Below are 25,785 nucleotides of genomic sequence, written 5' to 3'. Positions count from 1 at the left end.
TGGGCATGGAGGAGGGCACTTTGGGGATGAGCACTGAGTGTTATGTGGAAACTAATTTGACAATAAACTATTTGTAAAAAAAAAAAAAAAAATTAAATAAATTAATTAATTAATTAATTACATTAAATAAAGTAAAGTAAAATAAAATAAAATAAAAATAAAATTTCACATCTTAAAAAAAAAAAAGAATTAAGAAATCATGGTGGTATGCTGGCTAGTTCTAGAGCTTGCAAAATAAAGCTGGACTAGGGATGATCTCTACAAGCCATCCTGCCTTAGCATGCAATGAGTTACACTAATGGGAAGTAATTAACAATACATTTTGTTGCGTTTGGATTTTCAAAAAAAAAGAGAAACTATCACTGTTTCTGTTTCAAACCCAAGGCCAAGCTTGTTTGTTTTGGTGGACCAATGACTTAGTGTATGTAAATCACTGGAACAATGCTTGGCACACAGTAAGTGCTTAGTTAGTTGTTGTTATTGAGGAAGACAGGTAAGGAGAAAATAGCAATATAAGGATCTCTTACTTGCTCCTGGAGGCTCTGAGCCAAGGCCTGCTGAAGCTCTTGCTCTTCCCTTTCACGCTCCATATCATACTGCTGGAGCCAATCAACCTCTCCTTGAGATCCTTCTGGAGTTTTGTTTTCTTTATTCTCATCACAGTCTTTAGTTATCTCCGTAAAACTGGCAGGATCTGAGGAAGCAGAAACAACGTTAACTGGGAAATCCTCTCTAATAAAATGAAATGAAATCTCTGGACTAGAGTGACATCTACTGTTCAGAGAGTAACTGAAGTGAACCTCATACATAGCTTGCTGGGGACATACAATTTCATCTTGTTATATTTAGATCATGGTTTCTCAATCTCAGCTCTACGGACATTCTGGATGGGATAATTTTTTTGTTGAGGGGGCTGTCCTATGCACTGCAGAATGTTTAGCAACATCCTTGGTCTCTACCTACTAGATGCCAATAGCACCCCATTCCCTAGCTGTGACAACCAAAAATGACAGACATTGTCAATGTCCCCTCGGGGACAAAACTGTCCTTGGTTGAGAACTACTGATCTACAGCAATGTTCTGAAACATAACCAATCATCAGCACTGCTATGAGTAAGGATGGAGAAAAATGAACAGCCTTATTCATAGCTGGTCATAATGTCACATGGCCAAGTACTAGGAATAAAGTAGTTTAGAGTAAATGAAGAATTAGGCTAGAATGATTAAGCTAATATTGAGATTTTTCTCATTATTAAATTATGTCAAATGAGTGTACGTTTTCATTAATAATCAAATAAGCTTTGTACATATCCTAAACCAAAAGAGCAACATGAAATATGTAATAAACACTTCATGTACTGTACAAGTATATGACTATATATGTTTAAAACATTCACCCCAGGAGATAAGAAAAAAAAATCTTTCATTTCTTTCTGTTCCTTCTCAATCTCTAGACCACAGCTAGCTGGGATAAACAGTATGGTCATGATTTTGTTCTGGTTATTTGAACTAGGAGAACAATATTTCATTATAATTTTTAATATTAGGTAAGAGTCTACAAAGAGTTCATGCTTTCTTTCTCTCTAACACTACAAAGGCAAATATTATCATCTTAACAAGTTAGGGAAAGTCTCATAAAAAGAATTTAACTGGTAAACAAGAATTACCTTTACAGGTTCATTTTATATGGATTGTTTTAAAATTAGTATATGCTCTTTATCTGCTCTAATACTGTATCTTAACCACTTAAATGATAGATTTATACAGTGCTACCAATTAATCTGAAGTTTACAGCATCTTACTTTAGACTCTAAATCAGGAAGTTGTCACCATTTTTTAATTGTATTGAATTGCTGATTAAATATTTACCATTAAAACTCTGAATACTCACTAAAAGAGAAAAATTCTCAGAATATATTAAATGCTAAAGGAATATGACACCAATTTAAAAAATTATATAAAAGATGTAATTTCTGGGGCACCTGGGTGGCTCAGTCGGTTAAGCGTCTGACTTCAGCTCAGGTCGTGATCTTGTGGTCTGTGAGTACAAGTCCTGTGTCAGGCTCTGTGCTGACAGCTCAGAACTTGAAGCCTGCTTCAGATTCTCTATGCCCCTTTCCCGCTGACACTCTGTCTCTCTCTCTCTCAAAAAAATTAACATTAAAAGATATAATTTTCCTCTATTCTTGAAGAAGGTCATTTCTATAATTTGGAAGGGGCAGCTCTGAAGTCTCTCTGACCTTGCCTGTCCCTCTGGCCTTAGCTTACTGGACCAGGAATGGATATTTGAGTCAACCAATCTGATTACTTCTGGAAATCTGGAACTGAGACATTCAAAGTTAGCTGATGTTGAACATTTCAGGTAGAAGAAAGATTTGGGAGTTGAGGCTGCTATTTTAGACCTAAGGTAAATATTATTACTTTTATTACCAAAATATACTCATTAAAAAAAAGGTGACAGAGGTACAATTTTTCTTAATCAATAATTTTCAGCATTCCCAGTACCAATGTGCCCACACAATCCCCACACAATCCTAAAATCATACTACCAGTTAATCCATGTGATAGAAAACCAAGCAAGAAAGTTTACTTTGAGATGCTAAAATCAAGACAGATTTGTCATCAGGACAAGATTATCAGACAGATACAAACATTACTTAAGATATATGGGAACAGGGGCGCCTGGGTGGCTCAGTCGGCTAAGCGTCTGACTTCAGCTCAGGTCATTATCTCACAGTTTGTGGGTTCGAGGCCCATGTAGGGCTCTGTGCTGACAGCTAGCTCAGAGCCGGGAGCCTGTCTTCGGATTCTGTGTCTCCCTCTCTCTCTGACCCTCCCTCTCTCCCCCTCTCTCTCAGAAATAAATAAAACATTAAAAAATTGAAAAAAAAAAAAGATATATGGGAATATGGCCATGGAATAATAACACACTTTTAAGGAACTTGAACGATGGATAGAAGGAAAGAGATGTGTCAAAACTTAACATTCTTAACTGAACACGTATCATCTGCTTCTTTCCCTACACCAAATGAAACCTGCTCCTTTCCTTTAGTCTATATTTGAGTGAATGGGATCACTATACAGTTTTTTTTTTTAATGTTTATTTTTATTTTTTGAGAGTGAGTGGGGGAGGGGCAGGGAGAAAGGAAGATGGATCCAGGATCTGAAGCAGGCTCTGCACTGACAGCCCAGAGTCCAATGTGGGCCTCACACTCACAGCTGTGAGATCATGACTTGAGCCAAAGTCAGAAGCTTAACGACTGAGCCACCCAGATGGCCTATGTGCCTTTTTTAAAGACAGAAAGCTGGTGTCATTTTTCTACCTATCTTTCATATAAGTCATTATTTCCTATCTCTTAAATCCATCAACTTTTTATTTTTTAAATTTTTTTTTTTAATGTTTTATTTATTTCTAGGAGAGAGAGAGACAGCGTGAGCAGGGGAGGGTCAGAGAGAGAGGGAGTCACAGACTGAAGCAGGCTTCAGGCTCTGAGCTGGCAGTCAGCACAGAGCCCGACGCGGGGCTCGAACCCACGAACTGCGAGATCATGACCTAAGCGAAAGTCGGACGCTTAACCGACTAAGCCACCCAGGCGCCCCTAAATCCATCAACTTTTCTTTCAAATGCCAAGCCTTGGCCTAAGGCACCATTAGTTTTTGATCTAGACATCTGCAGTAACTTCCTAACAGGTCTCACAGGATTACTTTGGATTTCTTCTCTAATTTATGTGCTATACAGCAGCCTGAATGATCTTCTTCATTTTTTGTAAATTATCCTTTTTTAATGTTTATTTATTTTTGAGAGAGAGAGAGAGACTGAGAGAGGAGCAGAGCCTGACAAGGGGCTTGAACCCACAAACTGCAAGACTATGACCCAGATACTTAGCCAACTGAGCCACCCAGGCACCCTTTTTAAAATTTTTTTAAAAAGTTTGTTTATTTTGAGAGGGAGAGAGCACACAGACACATGTGCAAGTGGTGGAGGGCAGAGAGAGAGAGTGGGAGAGAGAGAATCCCAGGCAGACTCTGCACTGTCAATGGAGAGCCCAATATGGGGCTCAAACTCATGAACCATTAGATCATGACCTGAGTCGAAGTTGGATGCTTAACCAACTGATGAAATGATCCAATATCAAGGATTCATTTCTAGGGGCACCTGGGTGGCTCAATCAGTTGAATGTCTGACTCTTGATTTCGGCTCAGGTCATGATCTCATGCTTTGTGAGATCAAGCCCCATGTCAGGCTCCATGCAAACAATGCAGAGTCAGCTTGGGATTCTCTCTCCCTCTGCTCGCTCACTCTCCCTCTCAAAATAAATAAACATTAAAAAAAAAAAAATCTAAGGGATGAGGTGGAGAAGGAAGATGGGGTACAGATGAAACAAGTTTGACTTTTTGAGAATTACTGTTGACAATGGATAAAAGGGTGAACATTCATTATACTCCTCTCTCTACTTCTGTCCTTGCTCTATATTTTCCAGAAATTAAAAAAAAAATGTTGCAGGAAAAACAATGGCTTTGGGTTTCAGTTATAATAAGAAGGTGAATGGAACCGTGACATTAAAGAAAAGGGAAATACAACAAAGGCCTGCTTCCATTTGGGAAAGATAGGAGCTAGAGAATAGAGGGTTTTATAAAAAGGATATAAAGTACTTACTAACAAGTTTGCTTTCCGCAAAGCTGCTATATGGCTGCAAGCTACCTGTGGTTACTAATGATTTTGATACCTCAGTGTTCTCCCTCACTAGCACAGATAAGACAGAAGAATAACTTCCTTTGTTAATTTTAGGAAGATGTAAGACGGAGCAAAGTGAAAGTAAGAGCTGAAAGCAGGAATTACTGGCGAAAGGCAAAAGTGCTAATATTAACCAATGATATCTAAGAGTGGTGACTATAGGTTTGAGAAAGAAAGGTATATCCTAAGGATACTTGCATCAAGAAAGGGAGGGAAAAAAAGAAACACTTAAATCCAAAAGCCATCAGCTTTTTGTTTCCATTTAAATTGAAAATATATTAACTCTTAATTTCACTTGCACATAAACTCACAATTGCTGAGACTTAACCCCAAGAATACAGAAAATAACTCTCTTCAACTCCAAAATCCAGGCTTGATGTACTGAAATATATCATTTACATAGATATAGATAATATGGGTATCAGGAGAAAAATATTAGATTGTTACAGAGAGAGGCAGTGAAAGTTTTATGCCTAAAAATCTTAAAATACACAAAGTACAAAGCAAGGAGGCTCAGCTCTGTTGTTACAATTCACAGATTTGAGAAATAACAAAATATGAATAATTAGCACAAAATAACTATCTATACAGCCCTTTACAATGTATGTATATTTGATCTAACATTCTACTCACAACCTTTTAAAGCATACCTGGTCTATCCCCATACAGTGATCAGAAAACTGACTGTCAAAGTGGTTAAATCTCCTATTTAGAAATTCAGAGCAGGGGGCCTGGGCGGCTCAGTCGGTTAAGCGTCCGACTTCGGCTCAGGTCATGATCTCATGGTTTGTGGGTTCGAGCCCCACGTAGGGCTCTGTGTTGACAGCTCAGAGCCTAGAGCCTGTTTCGGATTCTGTGTCTCCCTCTCTCTTTCTACCCCTTCCCTACTCGTGCTCTGTCTCTGTCTCAAAAATAGAACAGAAAGAAAAGGAAAGAAAAGGAAAGAAAGGAAAGAAAGGAAAGAAAGGAAAGAAAGAAAAGAAAGAAAGGAAGGAAGGAAGGAAGGAAGGAAGGAAGGAAGGAAGGAAGGAAGGAAGAAAGAAAGAAAGAAAGAAAGAAAGAAAGAAAGAAAGAAAGAAAGAAAGAAAGAAAGAAATTAATTCAGAGCTAGTCAGTGGTACAGCAAAGATTAGAGGCTTAGGGGCACCTGAGTGGTTCAGTTGGTTAAGCATCTGACTCTTGCTTTCGGCTCAGGTCATAATCTCAAGGTTGTAAGTTTGAGCCCTGTATCAGACTCTGTGCTGTGCTGACACTACAGAGGCTACTTGGGATTCTCTCTCCCTCTCTCTCTGCCCTTCTCCCACTCATGTGTGCTCTCTCTCAAAATAAGTAACTTAAAAAAAAAAAAAAGATTAGAGGCTCAAAACTTGCCCTCTCAGTTCTAGTGGTCTTTCTACCATTATAAAGGGATGAACCCAAAGAATGGAGAACTCAATTTATATGCTAAAACTTGGTACAAATTCAAATACAGAAAAATGAAGAAAGAATTATACAGATTTCTGAGAACAGTGGTTGAGAAAAAAGTGACCAAAAAATGACATACTTACTTAAATGTACAAAGGAATCCTGATTTTTCTTTTGATGTACACTTAAAGGGGTAAGGTGTACTTTACCACTACCCTCTGGTTACTACTCAAAATATTTACCTCTCATTATTTAAACTGCTTTGGAAAAAAGAAAGCATGAAAATATTATTAGCCTTGTTACACACATCCATTTCACCTATTATTGAGAAGCTACTTGTCCCTATAAGGCTACGGAACACTGTTTGTTGTGTCTTGTTTAACACATGATTGTTTTCATTAAACCTACCAGGCTCTGCAACTGTTTTGGGCTTCTCAGTTTCCACAGGGTCTTGATTTTCAGGCATTTCTTGTATATCATCTTCTGCAAATCCAGTATCTGGGCTGCTGGTTGGTTTATCATCATCTTCATGACTGAGGGATGGTGAAGCTTCTCTCTTACTTATCTCTAAAACAGCTGCTAGAAGCTCTTCTTCACTCATCCCATCAAATCCGGAGTTTTCCAATTCAGACTTATCAGGCTCTATTCTGAATGATTTGGAATCCTGAAAAAGATAGTTCCTTTTAGAGGAAACCAGAATGCCTATGAATATAGCAATCTTAGAGTTTGAAGTGAGACTTTTATAAAAAGTTTCCTTTCTTTGAAGTTTCAGGTTATTTCACAATCAGTAACTAATATATAAACTCACTGGCAAGCCTAATTTTCTTTTAAATAAATACAGAGGGATACAGGTTTATTTTATTAAATATGTTCTTTGTAGAAATTTGGAAAATACCTAAAAATAATAAAATGAATTCACTCAAAACCCATCACTCAGAGATAATTCCTACAGGTATCTTTGGTGTATTTTCTTCCAGTTATACGTGGACTCCACTAATTTCACTACACCTAATATTTAATGTTTATTCTAATTAAAAAAATTTTTTTCATGTTTATTTATTTTGAGAGACAATGTAAGCGTGCAGGCATGCACCAGTAGGGGAGGGGCAGAGAGAGAGAGAGAGAAAGAAACCCAAGCAGGCTCCACACTGTCAGTGCAGAGACTGAGGAAAGGTTTGATCCCATGAACCATGACGACATGATCTGAGCTGAAATCAAGAGACGGATGCTTAATTGACTAAGCCACCCAAGTGCTCCTAATACTTCTTTTTGAATGATACAATGTCTTTTTTTTCCCAAATAACTGAGAAAAATAAACAAAGACATCAAGATTATATAAATATGCAGAAGTTGTTTTCATTTCTGGGTGATTTTCTGACTTTCTGTCACTTCTCATTCAAGGTGAGCGACCACAAACTATCCTTAGCTTTAAGTAAGATGGGAAACAAGTCAATAAAAAATAACTACTAAATTAAGTGTTATCTTACCAAAAGGGAGACTTAAAATCAAACAGATGAGATGATGCAAACTCCTAGGGAAGCTTGTATCTTCAAGGTATTAACTATTATTATGTGTCAAGACAGAAAATGATGAAGTTATACCTTCTCACATCTAATATTTAAACATTTAGATGACCTGGTTGGCATGTTGATGTAAAACATTTACTAGAATCTCCCATATATTAAAAATTAGTTTAAATAAAATGAGTATTTCAGGACCAATATGTGAAAGTAGCTCTGAAGATTAACAGAAGTACTTTACTTGTAACAACTTTCATTTCTTAAGTCTCAATCCTGGAAACAACTTGTAAGTGTCCATCAATAGATAAATCCACCACAAAAAAGAAATGAAATCTTGCCATTTGCAACAACGTGGATAGATCTTGACATATTACACTAAGTGAAATAAGTCAGAGAAAGACAAGTACTGTATGATCTCACTTACACATGGTATCTAAAAAACACAAAAAACCTCTTACTGAGCTCACAGATGTAGAAACAGACTAGTGGTTGCTAGGGACCAGAGGGTGTGTGTGTGTGTGCGCGCACACACATACATACGTGAAATGGGTAAAGCAGACCAAAAGCTACAAACTTCTGGTTATAAAAAAAATAAGTCATGAGGATGTAATGTATAGAATTAGACTACTGTTAATAATATTATATTGTGGGGCAGGTGGGTGGTTCAGTTGGTTGAGAGTCTGACTTCAGCCCAGGTTATGACCTCACGGTTCAGGAGTTCTAGCCCCGTGTTGGGCTCAGAGCCTGGAGCCTGCTTCAGAGTCTGTGTCTCTCTGTCTCTCTGCCCCTCACCCACTCACACTCTGTCTCTCTCTCTCAAAAATAGATAAACATTAAAAAATCCTTATCACAAGAAAAAGAATTTTGGGGGGGTAACTATGTATGGTAACGGATGTTAACTAGACTTACTATGGTGACCTTACTGCAATGCACACAAATACTGAATCATTACGCTGTACACTTGAAACTAATATGTCACCTATACTTCAATTTAAAAAAATCCTAGGGACACCTGAGTAGATGGCTCAGTCGGTTAAGCATCTGACTTCAGCTCAGGTCATGACCTTGCAGTTTGTGGGTTCAAGCCTTGTGTGGGGGTTCAGTGCTGTCAGCTCAGAGCCTAGAGCCTCCTTTAGATTCTGTGTCTTCTCTTTCTCTGCCCCTCTCCTGCTCTCTCCCAATAAATAAACATTAAAAAAAAAAACAAAAAACTAAAAAATCCCAATCCATTTTTAAACAGATTGGTTTTGTAGATACAGAAAGTACACTCTTTAAACTAGTGTTTCAACAGATCCATTAAGTTTATGATCTACCCTGTGTATTTATTACATTTGCGGATGCTGGTTATAAAGGCATGTGTTTGGACCATAAGAGCTATACAAATATTTTGATGAGGAATTACTTACTTTTTCTAAGTCTTCCTGCTGTTGTTCGCAGCCTGACACTTCACAAAGTCTTTGGCTAAGGGCCACAGAGCGTTTTAGCTCATCCTCACTGTCGGAATCAAGGCATAAAGCCAAGGAACTCTTGGATTTGAAGGTGAAATTCCTGTAATTTAAGAAAAATAAAAACCTATATGAGTCTAATAAATAAACACTTGTCCTTGTTATTTCCTTGATGCATAAATACCAAAATAAAACAAAAAACTTTTCCATTATAGAAAATGACTTACAGAGAAAAAAAGATACAGAAGAGGTATATTTAAGCATTACCTTTGCCCCACTCCAAAACAGCCATGCTTTGAAAATTAGACAATTCTTATGCCATTACATATCATCCGTAAACCAATCACTTTGTGCCTTTTTTCTTTTAATGATCAACCCCAAAGAAGTTTTTGTTTTTATAAAGCAAGTACTCTACTGAATGCATGCAGACATGGCAATGAATAAATGTTTTTGACAACTTTGTGCATGAGGACTAATTTTTGATCTTTTTAATTATGATCCATGTATTTAAAAATTAACAGTAACATTCCACTTATCCAATTATATGTAGGTCAGACTTTCAGCAACCTCTAGGTTCCAGAACACAGGGATTCAAAACTAAGAAAAAAGGCCTTTCAGGAAAGCAGTAGTTTTAAAGCCCATGCATTTTACTCTTTAGACAGGGACCCTTTCTTTCCCAGGAAATGGTGCATAAAATAATGTAGCAAGATCATCAAGAAATGAGAGCTAGGAAATGAGAGAGAATAACCACAAAAAGGGCAATTAAGAACTATAAAGTCATTTAATATAAACTGTTTTGTAAGAATTAAAAGCCTCTGAGGGCAGTATCATATTAAAACACAGTGCAATAGGTGATACTCATAATGCTGATTCTAAGTCATTAAAATATATTTAAATTACCTTCAGTGTATTTTATTTCAGAATATAAGGAATTCTGTAAGCTTATAGAGTACAGAACCATCTAAAATGGTTAAGCATTTTAAAGATGAATGCTTAAAAAGGCAAGCTTCAGCTACGTAAAAATTCAAATGTGGAATATCAAATATCATTCTTCAATGATACCAGATAAGTAACGTGTTACTGCAATGTCTTCTAAGTGAGCTGAAAATAAACTAAAAGAAAAAGTGGTAAAGGTCAAAGAGCACGAACTTTCTTTGATGGAGGTTAACGTAAATTCATATACTATACTTAAAAAAAAAAAGTAAAATGGAAATTGAAAAAATGCAATTCATCTAAATGTAAAAATTGTAAATAAACATATAGAATGATGGCACCAAGAAATAAGAGGCCACAATGGAAACCAGGAGGATTGCATAGCAATGTAGATCAAAGAAAAGAGGCAAGTGGTCAGTGATAAACCCAAACATAGTCTGTGGCTGAGAGCACCCAGGGTATCACTGCACTCCAGCCTACACACTTGAATAGCCTCCCATTAGGTGTTCAAAAGGGTTTTTAGTATAACTTAGAAATAGCCAATTAGCCATCTTAATTCCTCATTTCTGATTTCATGCTCACCAAACAAAACTAAATGTATTAATTTGTTTATGCATGTAAATATTTTGCTGAAGGAGGGTGACACCTGGCTACTAAGATACCAGGGTCAAATGTGACAAAGGACATTGTAGAAGAACGAATGGTATTGTTATTCATAACTCAGCCTCTTTTAAGTTTGATCGGCATGACAGGTCTTCTAGGGCCTAATTAATTATCCTTTATTGACCAACTCTCAAAGTGTCATATCAGTAGACCCTGGAGAACAGATGACCATGCCAAATATAATGATGCCCAATGAAACCATCTCTTTCTTGAAACTATAGTGATTTGGTACATAAAGAGTGCATTCCATTAATAATTACTATATTCACAGAAGGCAGCTTGCCTGTAGTAAGGAAAAATATTCATCCTGTAAATGCATCACTTGCTCACTTTCTAAGCAGCCAAGTGGTATTGCTCATTTGTATCTTGAGAACGGGCAAGAGTATTCATATCGGTACCATTTCAGATTTCTAGTCATGTTAGTCATCTGGTTTTAATTGCACTGAAAAATAATTAACAGGAGGAAAAGAAAATAGCAGTTCCCAAATGTCATTTTATGGTTATATTAGCCCCCCAAAGCCCTTAAACAACAAAAGTGTTTAATTTTAAAGATAAATGACAACCAAGTCATTTAGAATGGTCTAATTAGGAACTGTGGTTCAAGTTAAATCACAGAGGAGATCTATTTTAAAAAAGTATTTTCTTCTCTTCTTGGACAAACTTTTCCATCTCAAATAAAAAAATATAAACCATTTGTAGAACAACTACATTTCACTGTGTGTTTGTTTTCTTGCTCCCTTTCAGATCTGCTCCAGTTCGGTGTCTACAACAGGAAGTCCCAGACTGGCTAGCTAGCAAAAGGTGAAAAGATACTTTGGGATTTCCATGTGTATCTTTGAGGAACAGTGCTTTATCCCAACAGGGGTTATTTTATCTCTTCAATCCTTAAAATCCCTTGTCATCAGTTAATTTCTACAGTTGTAGGATGAAGATATTACATATCAACAGATGACTTAAGAAGTTTAAAAACAAAATTTTGAGAGGATCATCTGAACGTGCTTCACTGTTAAAGGCTTGTTATACCCTAGAGTATAGTTTAAGGCAGGTTCAGGAAAATTATAAAGTATAGTAATACAGAGCAGTTATCATGCAAAGAGAAACAAAGAGAAGGGGAGGGGATAACCTCAGAAATCAGGGCAAGCCAAATCCTTAAAAAGACAAATTTTGGGTACACAAGAAATATAACTCACTTTGAAGGTGTAGAAGGGCTGGTGATGCAGGAGTTCACCATTTGAGAGGCTTTCAATGGTCTAGAACTATCAGAAAATTAGAAAATATATAATGTATATAATTACATTATTCAAAATATATTGAACTTATAAAATGAATTAGTCTATACTATAGTCTCTTATGTATCCTTTTGAAAAGCAAACAAATATAATACTTCTACTAGCAATAGAAGCCAAAAGAGAAAACAAGATACCATCTCTAGGCTCCTCCTGATCCAATGATCTAAATAAACAGCATTGGAAATGAAGTCAAAGGTAATGCATATGAATAGGACAACTTTGGAAAAATTGTCTTGTCTCAGTTCTTTACTTTTAAGCAATAAAATTATAATAGCTCTCATTTATTGAGGACTTACTGGCTATCAGACACTGTATAAGAGCTCATGTATACTACCTCATTTAATGTTCACAACCATCCTGTTATATTCCCTACAGACAGGTCAAAGATTTTGTCCAAAGCCTTAAAGCTATTCAATTGTGGAGTCAGTCATACAGCCTACACTAATGGCCAGAAAGAGTAACAGTTCTACCAGCAGAGGACAGTTTGCATTAAGCAAAAACAAATTCTGTAGAAAGGCTACAAGAGAAAATCCAGAAACCCTAAGACTCTGGGAAAATGTCTTTATTATTAAGTAGACTCATTGAGGCCTTTAGTATAAACTTATATGATGTAGTATATATGTCAGTTACCAATCTGAGGGAAATATATTTTATAAAAGGGCATCAATTCACGTTAGCAAATGTTCATTCACATTCTGAAAGATTTGTTTCACTTTAGCCAAGAGACCTGGCTCTTGCAAATGCATAACCTTAAGAAAATCACTTAAAATCTCTTATGATCCTTTTTCACCTCTGAAGTTTGAGAACTTTATGATTCTACCAAATTAGAGTTCAAGTATAAAAAAGAACAATACATGGCTCCAAAGTAACGCAAGTGTGCAGAAGAAAGAGCAACATTCAGAAAAGTCCCATGGGTTCCCCAGCATATGTGATGAAGCAAAATCAATAGTAAAGGTTACTTCTTTTCTCATGGAAAAATTTCTAGGAGCCACAGAAGTTCTGCACGCACACTGGTGATGATACATTTATGAAGATACAATCAATCCGGGGGGGCCCTGGAATAACACTTAGTAAGTATACTGTTTCTCAAACTTGGGTATCCCCAAGAATCAGCAAAGGCATTTTTAAAAATACGAATTTTCAAGTCCTTTCTCAGATCTACCAAAACAGTCCAGGGAAAAAAACATAGGAATCGGTTATTTTTTTAGTGTTCAGGTGACTTTTATGAACACGCAAATTCCAATTAATATTTCTAAAATGTATTAAGCTTGTCTTTGAGTAATCTAAGAGAATAAGTGTACTCTCTAAAAAGTAACTTATTATGAAAGGCAATTAACCTACTTGGAAAAATTTTAAGCATTTTCACTCCCTTCCATCAGGCAGTAACTTCACACAAAATCCTAAAATAAACCAAAATTAAAATCTCCTTCTTGGCCTGATTTTACCGGGATGTCATGTTATCTAGTTCGGTCATTGTTTTGATCAGGTACCAAAGCCCTTCAATTTCAAAAGGGAAGGTAAAGAAATTCTCTCTCAAGGACTTACATTGCCGTATGTGCGCTCCAACCAAGGGTGAAAGGTGGTTTTGTACTTTCAGTGCAATGAGAGGACAGGGTCAGGTATCTTGGAATGATGACTTGCTGCCCAATCTTGTTGTTAAGTGAGAGAGTGACATTGAAGCTGTATCGTTTCAAATGAAGAATGAGAATCCTGAAAAACAGGAGATGATGACATTATTAGCTGACATCTAACAGATACTAGTTAGCTCTCTTATAGTGAAAAGATATCACTATAACTAATCATGTCAGATAGCCTTTGACTTAAAGAATACATTTGGCTAAACTAAAGATCCTTCAAAGAACACTTACTGAAGTATCTGCCATGTGCTGGGCACTGTGCTAGGTACCAAGAATTAAGCAAAAATAAAAAATGGGCACTGGGTGGATAAATAAGGTTTGGGGAAAATATTTATAATGTTCCCAGAAAGAAAGAAAACAAAAACACCAAATAAAATCCATTTTGTTTTAAAATCTTGGTCCTGGGTTAAATCTTTATTTACTTCAATGTTACGTAGTTTACAAAAACAAACAAACAAACTAGGTGTTCTTTAACCATTATTGGTAATTTAATTAAAGTGTTAAACTGCCCATATGTTTGAGGATGAACATTAAATTTTTCAAAATGATTTCTGACAAGAACTACTCTTATTTCAGTGTAGCACTTTCTCTGGAGAGAGCTAAGAGAGAAACAGAAAAGTTTTCTCCACTTACAAAAAGTTCTACAAAATGTACATGCCAAATCTGGTTTGTGGGTCTAAAAAGGCTTTTTAGCTCTGCAGAAACACTTCTTTTCAGTTACTATTGTGCCAACCTTTTCACCTCTGATACAGACCATAGTCTCTGCTTGATGGGTTAAATATATTTCACAGCCCACAAGAACACTTTAAAATTTGGATTTCAGAACTCTTCTGGGAATAAACCTCAATTTTAGGCAAAAATGTCTGATTTATGGAAAACTGTCTCCTTTCTTACTGTACATAGCTTTTCACAGAAGCCACAAACTAAAATAATTGTAAATTAAAGTTATTGACTGTATTTCTCTTTAAAAGGTATGCTAGAACTCATAATCTTCAAATTCACAACCTGAGAAAACACAAGGATTCAAACAATATCAAGAAAATAAAACTAATGTCATATGTCAAATATTTTGACTAAATTTTCAAATAGTCTTAACAAAAAAAGGTACTATGAAACATAGATAGACAGACAGATGACAGACAAAATCACAGATCTGTAAAGATAAGGTAGACTAAAATTGAACGTATTTGATAATAATACCAAGTACTTCAAGAAAAAAAGTAGACTGGCTTTAATACTGAAGTGAATAAAAGTAGAGCAAGTCCAATAATCTGGATTTATGATATAAATCTTCTGAAGTTCAGAATAAATTAGCCTCTAACACAAGTGACCTACCAGAAAAAAGAGAAAACCAAGGAAAATAGTTCCTATAAGTATTTTTCCCCGCCTTAAAAGACCAAACAGCTAGCCACTGGAAAAGGGAACAGACGTTCAGCTTGCCAAGTCAAACGAATATTTAAAATTGTACACTGCTTTCCTTAGTTAATGACAGCTGTTACAACCAATCCCTTGCTTTAAGGTTTGCCCCTTCCCACCTCCTGCCGCCTCAAAACATTCACAAATAGGAAAGACTAAATCTCTTGAGTAAAACTTGGTCAACATAACAATACTGCTGATCAGAAAGTCATTTCTTTAAAAGAAATTCATTTTCTAAAAAGGAGATTATGGAACGTAAAAGAACTAGTCTCTAGTCTCTTGGGGCTAGGTTCCAGAAATCCTATGCTTACAGAAAGTAAAGCATTCTGCAGGCAAAGTGCCACATAAATACTTAAATAATAACCTTGTTTGTGGTTGAGATCTATTCTTGGAAAGAACTAAAAGCTGCACTATCATTACATCACATTTTGTCTAACTAGTTTGGTTTTATTATGTTTACACAGAGCTAATACAAATTAATTTCATTCCTAATTCAGAACTGTTTAGATTATAGGAAATTTACTAATTTACAAGATCCTTTGTAAAAAATTACTCTTCTTGTTTTACTTTCATGTACACACTATTCTGTGTTTGTGGTAGATTTTTACTGAAGGCTCGGGATAAGAGAGGGAGAACGGCACATAACTAAACAACAAATTACAACTGAACACTATACATTACCAAATTAAAAATGTATTAGTTAATCCCTACCATTGTTCCAGTCTCACAAGCCACACCCTCTTGTTGCCATCTTCTGGGGACTCTCAAGTGACTTCCCTTCTTCAGCACTGCAGGTCTTCTTCCTTTCTTATGGAAGAGCATTGTAACTTCCCACCCTCTACCCTCTCACATCTCGGCTTTGCTTCATCATTCCATTCTGGTGAGCCTCACTTAGTAATATCTACAAGTACTTCAAAGAAGAAACACTGAAGAGCAATTAACTTTACCTGGGTAGCCTGTTAAATTTGTGCCTGACAAGAGCACACTTCCCACCACACTTCTCACAGGAATACTCAAGTTCTTCTGCCTGTAAAAAGACAAGAGGGAAAAATAAAGAAGCATGAAGTTGAATCAGCATTACCCCATTCAATACTAATACTCTTTTCTAGTCCTACTACTAGTCAGTGCAATGACAACTCCGACCGGTTTAAATTTTGTGTCTAGAACCACAAGCCTTACTAAATTAAGACCTAATCCTCAAAACACTTATATTATAATATCATGCCCTATTTCAGAATTCCTAATTTATTTTATTACCATGGAAACATCTCAATTTATGATAGCAACTAGACTACAGTAGCAGATTCTCAATCTTTTCCCCATGGATGCACAAGAACCACTGCCAAGAGTATATCCAGATTTTAACATTTGGCCATAGCAGAGATAAGATCACCTTCAGGTTAGGCGGAGTTCCTGGTCTGTTAGGTGTAACTCTACCCCTTTCTTATAATGGAACTCAATCTTCTGGTGACAGCCCACTAAGAACAACTGCTCTAAAAGGACCAAAGTTTGGGGTGGATATCATTACCTAGAGAAAACTGAAACAAGAAATCCTTAAAAAATGGGGGTAAGAGATACACAGGAAAAGCTTCAAATTCTACGATAATAACAGGAATAGTAAGGAATGATAAAACAAAAAGAAAAGCAGAGTATTTGTCTTTGGGTGGAGCTAAATGTTCATCATTTAAAGAACAGAATTTTTTTTTAAACCTTAGGAAGACAACTCTGCCTGTCTGCTACAACAAAACAAGAACCACTATTAAACAGACAAAGGGTGATCCTGGCAAACTTCCATCAGTTATAAGGACAGCTACACAATGGGTCCAATTATGCCCCCAAAACTTGGTGAGTATCTATAACAGTTTATCACAGAAACATATTTATCTATAGCTTTGGATAAACATGACTTTCCCCTTTAGTTTCTAGTGGGGTACATATGACCTAAGGAAAAGCAAAGAGTATTTTTTTCATTCCTCAGATCTTAGATACAAACTTACATCGTGTCTCCAATTTTTACCACTACCACCAAATTTTAGTATATGCTTCAAGTTAGTACTTGTTTACAAATAACTGCGGCTAAGCTGGTCTAAAACACCTGCTATTGAGTTAAATGTATAATCTACTTAAGCAATCAACAATCTTCTTCAACAAGTTAACAATTAGGTTTATCAAGCTTTTAAAAATACTTGTTATAAATATTTCTCATTTGTTTTTCTGTTATGTAATTTTGAGGAAACTCTGCCTTAAAGAAACCAATTTCAAATGCTACTATCTACGATGTATAAAATTTAGTTATGTGAAAATACCAAAAGATATTACTTACCCTAAAGAAAAGATCAAGAGAATCTTGAATTGAACGAGGAGGAAGTGGCTTTTTCCTTCGAGGAAGGTCAATGGAGAGGTCATTAAACTGTTCTCTTTTGGGAATAATCTCTCCACATCTGTAAGAATAAAAGACAAATGGAAGCATTTAGAAGTCTAACTGTGCAATACAAAATAAGTACAACTAGATTTCAGAAACACTGTTCTGTCACAGAATTTATCAGGTACGGACAGACCAGGACTAGGTGTAAGCAATGTACAACACAGCAGACTTCACCTTAATGAAATCAATACAGGTAGAACCTCAACTGCAAGTGTTTAAGTACTTTATTAGAATGCTAAGTTTTTAAATTTTATTTTTAAAAAAAGCCCCAAAAGTTAAAAAAAAAAACAAAAACAAAACCTAAAGCATAACATACAGAAAAGTAAACCCAAGCCATACAGTTTCATAAATGATCAGTGAACACCACTCAAATCAAGAAATAAAATATTATGAGGTCTCTAGAAGTCCCTTCACATGCTCCTTCCCAATTACTATCCCTTTCTCCCAAAAGGTAATTATTATCCTAACTTTCAACACAATAGAAGAGTTTTGCCTGTTTTTGAGCCTTATCTAAATGGAACCATACAGTATGTTTTTTTTAGTCTCTCTTGTTCAAAATGACTGTAAGATTCAACCATGCCTGCTGCATGTGGTTATAACCCATCTTCACTGCTGGCTCACATTAACCTGTTTTGAACATGCCTCTATTTATCTACATTACTACCGATGGACACTTGGACTATTTCCAGTTTTTGACTACACAAACAATGATGCTTCAAAAATTCTGTGTGTTCGGACACTCTTTCTGCCCACTGGTCCTGTCCCAGTGCTTTAATAAAAACTCCTTTTTGCACTGAAAAAAAAAAAATACAATAAATAAAAATTCTATGTGTTCTTGGTGAACTTCTGTTAGCAGACCTGTTTGATTATTGGATATATATATTTTTTAAAGTTTTATTTTATTTTGGGGGGAGAGAGGGGGACAGAGAATCTGAAGTGGGCTCCACGCTGATAGCAGAGAGCCTATTGTGGGGCTCAAACTCATGAATCGCGAGGTCATGACCTGAACCGAAGTTGGACACTCAACCGACTGAGCCACCCAGGTGCCGCTATTACTGGATATATTTCTTCAAACTTTAAAAAAATGGGCTCAGAAATAAAAACACTATAGTTAATTTATCTGGAAGCAAATTTACTTCTTTTAAATAGTTTTAGTTGATGTTTTTCCTTCTGTCTGCATATCACCATTTTTAGTTATATTTAATCTCCTGCCCTAGTTCTCTACTGCCATAGTTGAAGACTGGAGATCATTAGAATATATTGTTCATTCAAGAAATATTTGAGTGCCTCTCTACTAGGCAGAATTCTAAGATGACCCTTGCCTTTGTATAAATCCATCCTCTTTAAGAGAACTGTGACTGTGATGAGCTATCACTCCTACAATGATGTTACTTTACATGACAAAGGGATTTTACAAATATGATTAAGGATACAAATCCTAATGTTGAGTTGATAAAAAAGGAGATTATCTGAGTAGGTCAGACCTAATCACATGAGCTCTTTAAATCTGGATCTAGAGGTCTGAAATAGAGGAAGTCAGGGATTCAAAGTCAGAGAGATGTACTGCTGGCCCGAAAGAAAGCAAAGAGCACTGCTATGAATTGCCTATGAAAGCCACAGAGCATGGAACTACAGGCAGCCTTTAGGAAATCAGTAGTTCCAGTCAACAGCCAGCAAGAAAATGGGGACTTCAGTGCTACAAACATAAGGAACTAAATTCTGCCCACAACCTTGAAGAGCTTAGAGGGGGATCCAGATGGGAATATGCAACACCTTGATTTCAGCCTTCTGATACGTGAACATAGAACTTGGGCACACCCTGCCTAGACTTCTGACCTATGGAACTGTAAATTAATAAGTAGATAAGGTTTTAAAGCTGATAAATTTGGGCAATTTCTTATGCATCACTAAATATGCCTCTTATCTGCCAGAAATTGTTCTAGCAGCACTGAAGTTACAGCAATGAACAAACCCAAGAGAGAATATCTCCCTGCACAAAGCTATACTGGAGAAAAAAAAAACCAATAAAAATATATAAGTAATATGTAGAGTATGTTAAATAGTGATAAATGCTAAGGGAAAAAAAAAAAACCAAAAGTAGTGAAAGATCAGAGTAGATTGTTAGAATTTAAATAGGGTAAATTCCTAGAAAATGCCTTACTAAGCAAGTGGCTTTTACATAACCATATAGAGGAGAATATGGGGAAAGAGAATTTGAGATAAAGGTAACAGTAAGTGAAAAAGGCCCTTTGGTACCAGGATCCTGGCTTTTTTTTTTTTTTTTTTTTTTTTTGGTTTTTTTGGCAGGGTAGGGGGTAAAGGGGGGAGTACAAACAAGGAAGCTAGTTTGGTTGGAACAGAGTAAGGGGAAATACTGGTAGGAGTTGAAGTCACAGTTAACCAGGGGAAAAGGGGTTGCTGAAAAACAGATCATATGGGATTCTGCATTATCATGGTAAGAATTTCAGTTTTTATTTTACAGTTTATGAGGAGAAGGCTAACATGAACGAATTTACTTCTACTTCATAAAGACCACTTTGGCTACTATGTTTAAACTAGACTAGAGAGAGACAGGGCAGAAACACAGAGAGCAGTTTAGAAGGTATTCTCTGATAAGCACGGTGGCAAGAGGTCAGGTCCTGGATGTCCTGTGACGGAAGAGCTAAACGGACTTCCTGACATATGAGATGCAGGAGTGCAAGAGAAAGAGAAGAGTTCAGAAATACACCACACTTTTGGGCTGATAAACCCGAAGTATGGAACTGTCATTACTGAGACAGGAAGACTGCGACGGTTTTATAGAGAATATGAAGAACCTGGTTTTAATAATTTAAGTTCTTTGAATGGAGAATACTTAATATTCAATAATATATTATTACTATATTGAAATACCTTATAATAAGTGAAAACAAGTCAATTTTAAACTACAACAGTTTAAAAAAAAAATAAGTACTTTTGGCAGACTGGCCACACTAACCTACAGCAAGATGTGACAGAGGCTAACTAATGATAATTACAATCTGAGGTGCATGCAATCTTCTTTCAGCCAAGAACTATTTTGTGTTCAAAGGACGGTCTTAAAGAAAAATCCTAACGAACTAAAGCAAGGCCTGTAAGGAGGTAGTTGTACCGCGGGTGCTGTGGCCTCAGAGCCTTACTGCCTCCCAGACCTGCCACACTCTTGGGCCCCTGTTTAGCCTGGCCTCCTGGAGTGTCTACATCACATGTGATAGGTCACTTCATGCATGGTGCACACACACCTCAAGTGTACACCCAACATCTGGATGCTTCACAAGTGAAGTGCCATTGGCACAGTGCAGGAGCCACTGCTCTGATATGGCTTCTTCCTTCTTGTGCTACCTGTGGCCATTTCTATCAGAGGTGACTAAAATTCTCCTATGCAAAGAAGTTTGGTTGGCACCCTCATAACTGAATGATACAATCATGATTAAATAACAATAATAAAAATTGTATTTCTTTTTCTAACTTGAACAGATTTTCTTTACAAAGTACATTTACAAAGAAAGAGAAAAATGACTGGCTACCATATTATTAACTGCTGGTGGGCTCTCCAGTTTGGACTGTAACTATAAGACCTAGAATTTTTCTTTTAAAATAATTTATCCACTAGGTAAAAAAGACTAGAGAAGTTATGAAGGCAAGAAATGTCACACATACTAGTGATACTAAATTATCTGTATAGTGTCTATCTGAATGTTCAAAATTTTAGTCCAAATTACTAGAATGTTCCAGCTGGAAGAAACCTCATGAACAGTCTACAAAAACCAGAGAGATGGAAGACAGACTGGATAGTGGGTAGCCAATATATGGGTGTTGAGCATTTCTTTTTTTTTTTTTAATGTTTATTTATTTACTTTTGAGAGAGCAACAGAGAGACAGAGAGGGAGGGAGGGAGAGAGCAACTGTGTGCACACGTGTGGGCACACGAGCAGTGGATGGGCAGAGAGAATCCCAAGCAGGCTCTGCACTGTCAGTGCAGAGCTCAATGCGGGGCTCAAGCTCATGAACCGTGAGATCAAGACCTGAGCTGAAATCAAGAGTCATATGCTTTTAACCCACTGAGCCACCCAGGCGCCCCAGGTGTTGAGTATTTCTAAAGAAAACTCCAAAACAAATGGAAGAGAAGCACTATTTAGAGAACAGTTTCCTTGAGCTGAAGAAAATTCTAAATCTTCAGATGAAAAAGCTGCATCATGCTTAAGGCAAAATTAAACAAAATACTTAGATGTAAACTTGTGAAACTGTGAATTTCAAGAATAAAGAACAGCACGGATTTTCAGAAGAAAAGCATTACCCACAAAATCCGGTTTCTCCCAAACGTCACAGAGTAATAGGATATGATGGGAAAGTGTATGTAAGATAGTAAGGGGGAAAGGCTATGTGTGATTCAATAGTTCTGTATTAAGTCATGTGTGAAAGCCACAAAACTAATTCCTACCTATATAGAAGAATTCCACTCTTCCTGAAAAACATTCAGAGATGTACTATCAATAACTGGGAAATTTATCAAAATAGAACCTTTTGATGTGAAGTGCAAGGTATAGAAGTCCTGACCGTGAGTACAGAAATTAATTAAATGTAGGAAGTCTGAATAATGAATGGAAAATGGTTAAAAAGCATTGCAAAAGTTAAAATCAATTTTTGATCCTATAAAAAAAATCCCATTTTTAATTAAAAAAAATTGGTTTAATAAAATAAGCAACTAGTAAGAGGGAGTCTTTCCAGGGAAAAAGAACAAGTATCCCCAAAGTACTTGGTATTCCACACAAAGATTAAAAGAAAAAAACCAAAACCAAACTTATAGATCAAAATTAAGTGCTCAGTCAGCACTAAAGCACATGACAAAATAGTCCAGTTCTCCTTAGTCCTTGCCCTACAAAGCATTTTTATAGAAGATAAAGACACTGAAAAGAGATGTTTGGGAGAATCTATGAATTTATGTGTCCATATGACATAGAAAGGAAAAGAAGAATTAAACACTTCTAGAAGAATTTTAATCATCTGCCATAAAGAATTAAAAAGAGTTTTCTTAGATACCACTTACGCTTTACAGATGATGGAGTGCTGAACCTCAAATTCCAAGTTAGTAATAACAGGGCAAGTGTATATCCTGGTAGCTGAAGTATCTGATGAATTTTCTTCTCCAGGAACAGGTTCAGTCTTCCAAGTTTTATTTAACTTTTCCATGTCCTCTTTCAGCTGGTCTAAGCACTGACTTAAAAATTCATGAGCATCCTAAGAAGGTACAATATCTTTAATTATAAGATCAAAACCTTTCTTGTCACAAAAATAGCTTGCTAACATTGTGATTTATACAACTAAAGCATTTGGAGGTTAACATGAAAAAGGTCAGATTTATTCTATCAATTTGGAGGTACACATTTTGTGAATAAGAACAAATGACGGACTTTATATTTTTAACTAGCAGGTGAACTAGCATGACTGAATAAATGAATCACTCCTTACTTTAAGTATTTTAGCTTTTGGAGCTAAAATAGCCCAAGTTCCTATAATCGCAAATGATATCTATATTATTAAAATATGATAAAAAACACAGAAGAGGCATACTAATATTAACCACAAGTCCTCAGGTTTTTCAACCTGTGATGAACACACATAAACAAATTTCTTTTTAAAATAAAAATTAAGTAACACGCTGAAATCATTTCAATTTCCCTTATCTCTAAAGTGTTTAAAAACAATGAGTACTCACATTCTGCATATAACCAGAGAATCTCTCTGCTGTAGCTGAAATGGCATTTTTAACCTTCTTGAGTAAATCTTTTTTGGTCTCTGAATTACAGATATCTTTTTTAACAAGCAAGTGTGCAAAGCGTCTGTTAAAACAAGAGACAAATTTAGTGAAGTTTTACAGAAGTTTGGATAGCATGATATCTTAAAGACTGTTAACAATAAAACTTTAAGCTTTAACATTTACTTATTTTTGAGAGAGAGAGAGAACGTGAGCAGGGGAGGGACAGAGAGAGACACAGAATCTGAAGCAGGCTCAGCACAGAGCCCTACATGGAACTCAAACCCACGAACTGAGATCATGACATGAGCTGAAGTTGGACACTCAACTGACAGCAACCCAGGCGCCCCTAAAACTTTAAACTTTAAGTGTCTAAAACTGTTATTCTATAATTAATATGGTAAAAGTTTATTTAGTACGTATGCAACAATTACCTGATAAGTGCATTGAGTGGAATTTTCTTCCATGGGATACCTTGCTTAAGCAAGTCATTTGCAAATGATTGGAGTGAAAACAGAGATTGTAAAATAGCATTCATATAGCAGGTATTTCCCAAATTGGAGAAGCTGAAAATGAAAACAAAAAACTGAAGACAACAGTAGTTCTTGACATACGCTCATTAAAGCAGGGGGTTCTCCACTACAGCACGCTTCAGCATCACACAGAGGGCTTATTAAACTACATATTGCTGAGCCCCAACTACAGTTTCTGATTCAGAAACTGCAGGTCTAGACAGAGGTATAAAACTGCATTCCTAACAGGATTCCAGTGGATGTTGATGCTGTTAGCCTGGACCATACTCTGAGAACTGCATTACAAGATTATAACAAGTAAAATTGTACATTTTCAAATGAAAGCTAAAAAGAACTGGGGATTTATTCAAAGAGTTATTATTTTTTATTTATAATTTTAATTTTGCATTGAGATATAACTTACTCATTTCTCATAAGTATATGCCCAGAAGTAGAACTGCTGGGTCATAGGATATATGTATTTGGCTTAAATGGGTATTGCCAAACATTTTCTAAAACATATGTATATATATTTAAAAACTTCTATTTGAAAATATTCCCAAACTGTCAGAAAAGTTGCACAAGAATATTCTTCATCCAGATTCATTAACTGTTAACCTTTTGCATTATATGATTTACCATTTAATACATCTCTCTGTATTTCTCATGAACTGTTTGAAAGTAAGTTGCATAAATCATAACTCTTAAGCCCTATATACTTCAAGGTGTATTTCATAAGAACATTCTCTTATATAACCAAGGCAGAGTTACTGGCATTATAAAATTTAATGCTGATATACTCTTAACTAATATACTTCAACTGGCCCAATATATTTATAGCATACAACCCTGACCCCCTGGGCTAAGTACAAGATACAGTCCAGAATAAGATAATGCATTTAGTATTCATGTCTCTTTAGTTGTTGTTGTTTTTTAATCCAGGATACTTCAGCTTTCTCTTTCATGACATTGACATTTGTGAAGAATACAACCCCCGGCCCCCCCCCCCCCATTTTTTAATGGACTGTTCCTCATGTTGGGTTTGCTATTTCTTCATGATGAGATTCAGTCCCAGTTGGAAAAACACATAGTGACACATAGTGATGCTGTCTCCTTCCAAGAGTATTACATTCAGAGGTACATAATATACTGTTCTGTCACTGGTGATGTCGATTTTGAATACCCTGTAGAACTTCCACTTCAGACAATGAGAAAGTATCAGGGTCTGGAATTAACCTACCATCATAAACAATGGGGAAAAAAGAGAAAATACTGGACAACAGACAGCAAAGGACTGTGACCATTAAGTGAAGGGAAGTAGTGTGAATCCTACCATTATGCAGGGTTACTGGCTGCAGGCAACTTGTGAACTGCAGTCTAGAAAAGGGTACCCAAATAGAGTCCAAGAATCATGCTGAACTGAGTTGAAAGAAATTAAGAGTTTGACAGGCTGAGATTGCTTAGATTTCTGGGACAGAGTACCTGAGAGGAGGGAGCCGTGCAAAGGAAAAGCTCCAGAAATATGCACAGTTTGCTGAGTATTTGGCTGAATACCAACCTGTGCATGCTTAGGGTCAAACTCTGTGACACCAGGCAAGAACTTCAAGGAAAATAATAATTATTGGGGAACTATCAGCAGAATAACTTCCAGAGTTCTTGCAGGACCCAAAATTGACCAAGGTGCAAACAGAGGAGAGAGATCTAGATGAACACGAGGGTATTAGCAGAAATCCCAGAAGACCCATGCTTTAGGAAATGAATTACATTAGCCTTATAATAAAGTCTACTTTAGATTTGATACCAAAGAGTTTAAACACTAGTCTCAGAATAATGAAATCCAAGTTGCAGATATTAAAATATCTATCATAAATATGCTTTAGAAATGCCTGGGTGGCTCGGTTGGTTAAGCATCCAACTCTTGATTTTGGCTCAAGTCTTGACCTCACAGTTTGCGGGTTTAAGCCCCGCATCGGGCTCTGTGCTAACAGTGTTGAGCCTACTTGGGATTCTCTCTCTCTGACTCTCTCTCTGTC

General features: G+C 36.3%; 1 protein-coding gene across 5 annotated transcripts in view; it reads right to left on the bottom strand.

Annotated features, from left to right (window-relative positions):
* USP37 (ubiquitin specific peptidase 37) overlaps window positions 1-25,785 on the bottom strand; it is a 92,504-nt gene that overhangs the window by 14,122 nt on the left and 52,597 nt on the right. For 3 of the 5 annotated variants that reach the window (XM_039233136.1, XM_039233137.1, XM_039233138.1), the window contains 10 exons: window positions 23,675-23,806; window positions 23,202-23,325; window positions 22,533-22,723; window positions 17,366-17,483; window positions 15,990-16,069; window positions 13,535-13,699; window positions 11,891-11,956; window positions 9,066-9,207; window positions 6,548-6,803; window positions 528-694 (listed from right to left, as the gene is read on the bottom strand). In XM_039233136.1, coding sequence (XP_039089067.1) covers window positions 528-694; window positions 6,548-6,803; window positions 9,066-9,207; window positions 11,891-11,956; window positions 13,535-13,699; window positions 15,990-16,069; window positions 17,366-17,483; window positions 22,533-22,723; window positions 23,202-23,325; window positions 23,675-23,806 — 1,441 coding nt within the window. The remainder of the gene's footprint in view (window positions 1-527; window positions 695-6,547; window positions 6,804-9,065; window positions 9,208-11,890; window positions 11,957-13,534; window positions 13,700-15,989; window positions 16,070-17,365; window positions 17,484-22,532; window positions 22,724-23,201; window positions 23,326-23,674; window positions 23,807-25,785) is intronic. The other 2 variants (XM_039233139.1, XM_039233140.1) reach the window with 2 other exon arrangements.

Source organism: Hyaena hyaena, unplaced genomic scaffold, assembly GCF_003009895.1.
Source record: "Hyaena hyaena isolate Hyena2069 unplaced genomic scaffold, ASM300989v1 scaffold_71, whole genome shotgun sequence".
Taxonomy (NCBI): domain Eukaryota; kingdom Metazoa; phylum Chordata; class Mammalia; order Carnivora; family Hyaenidae; genus Hyaena; species Hyaena hyaena.
This window is presented reverse-complemented; position numbering and strand designations above follow the sequence as displayed.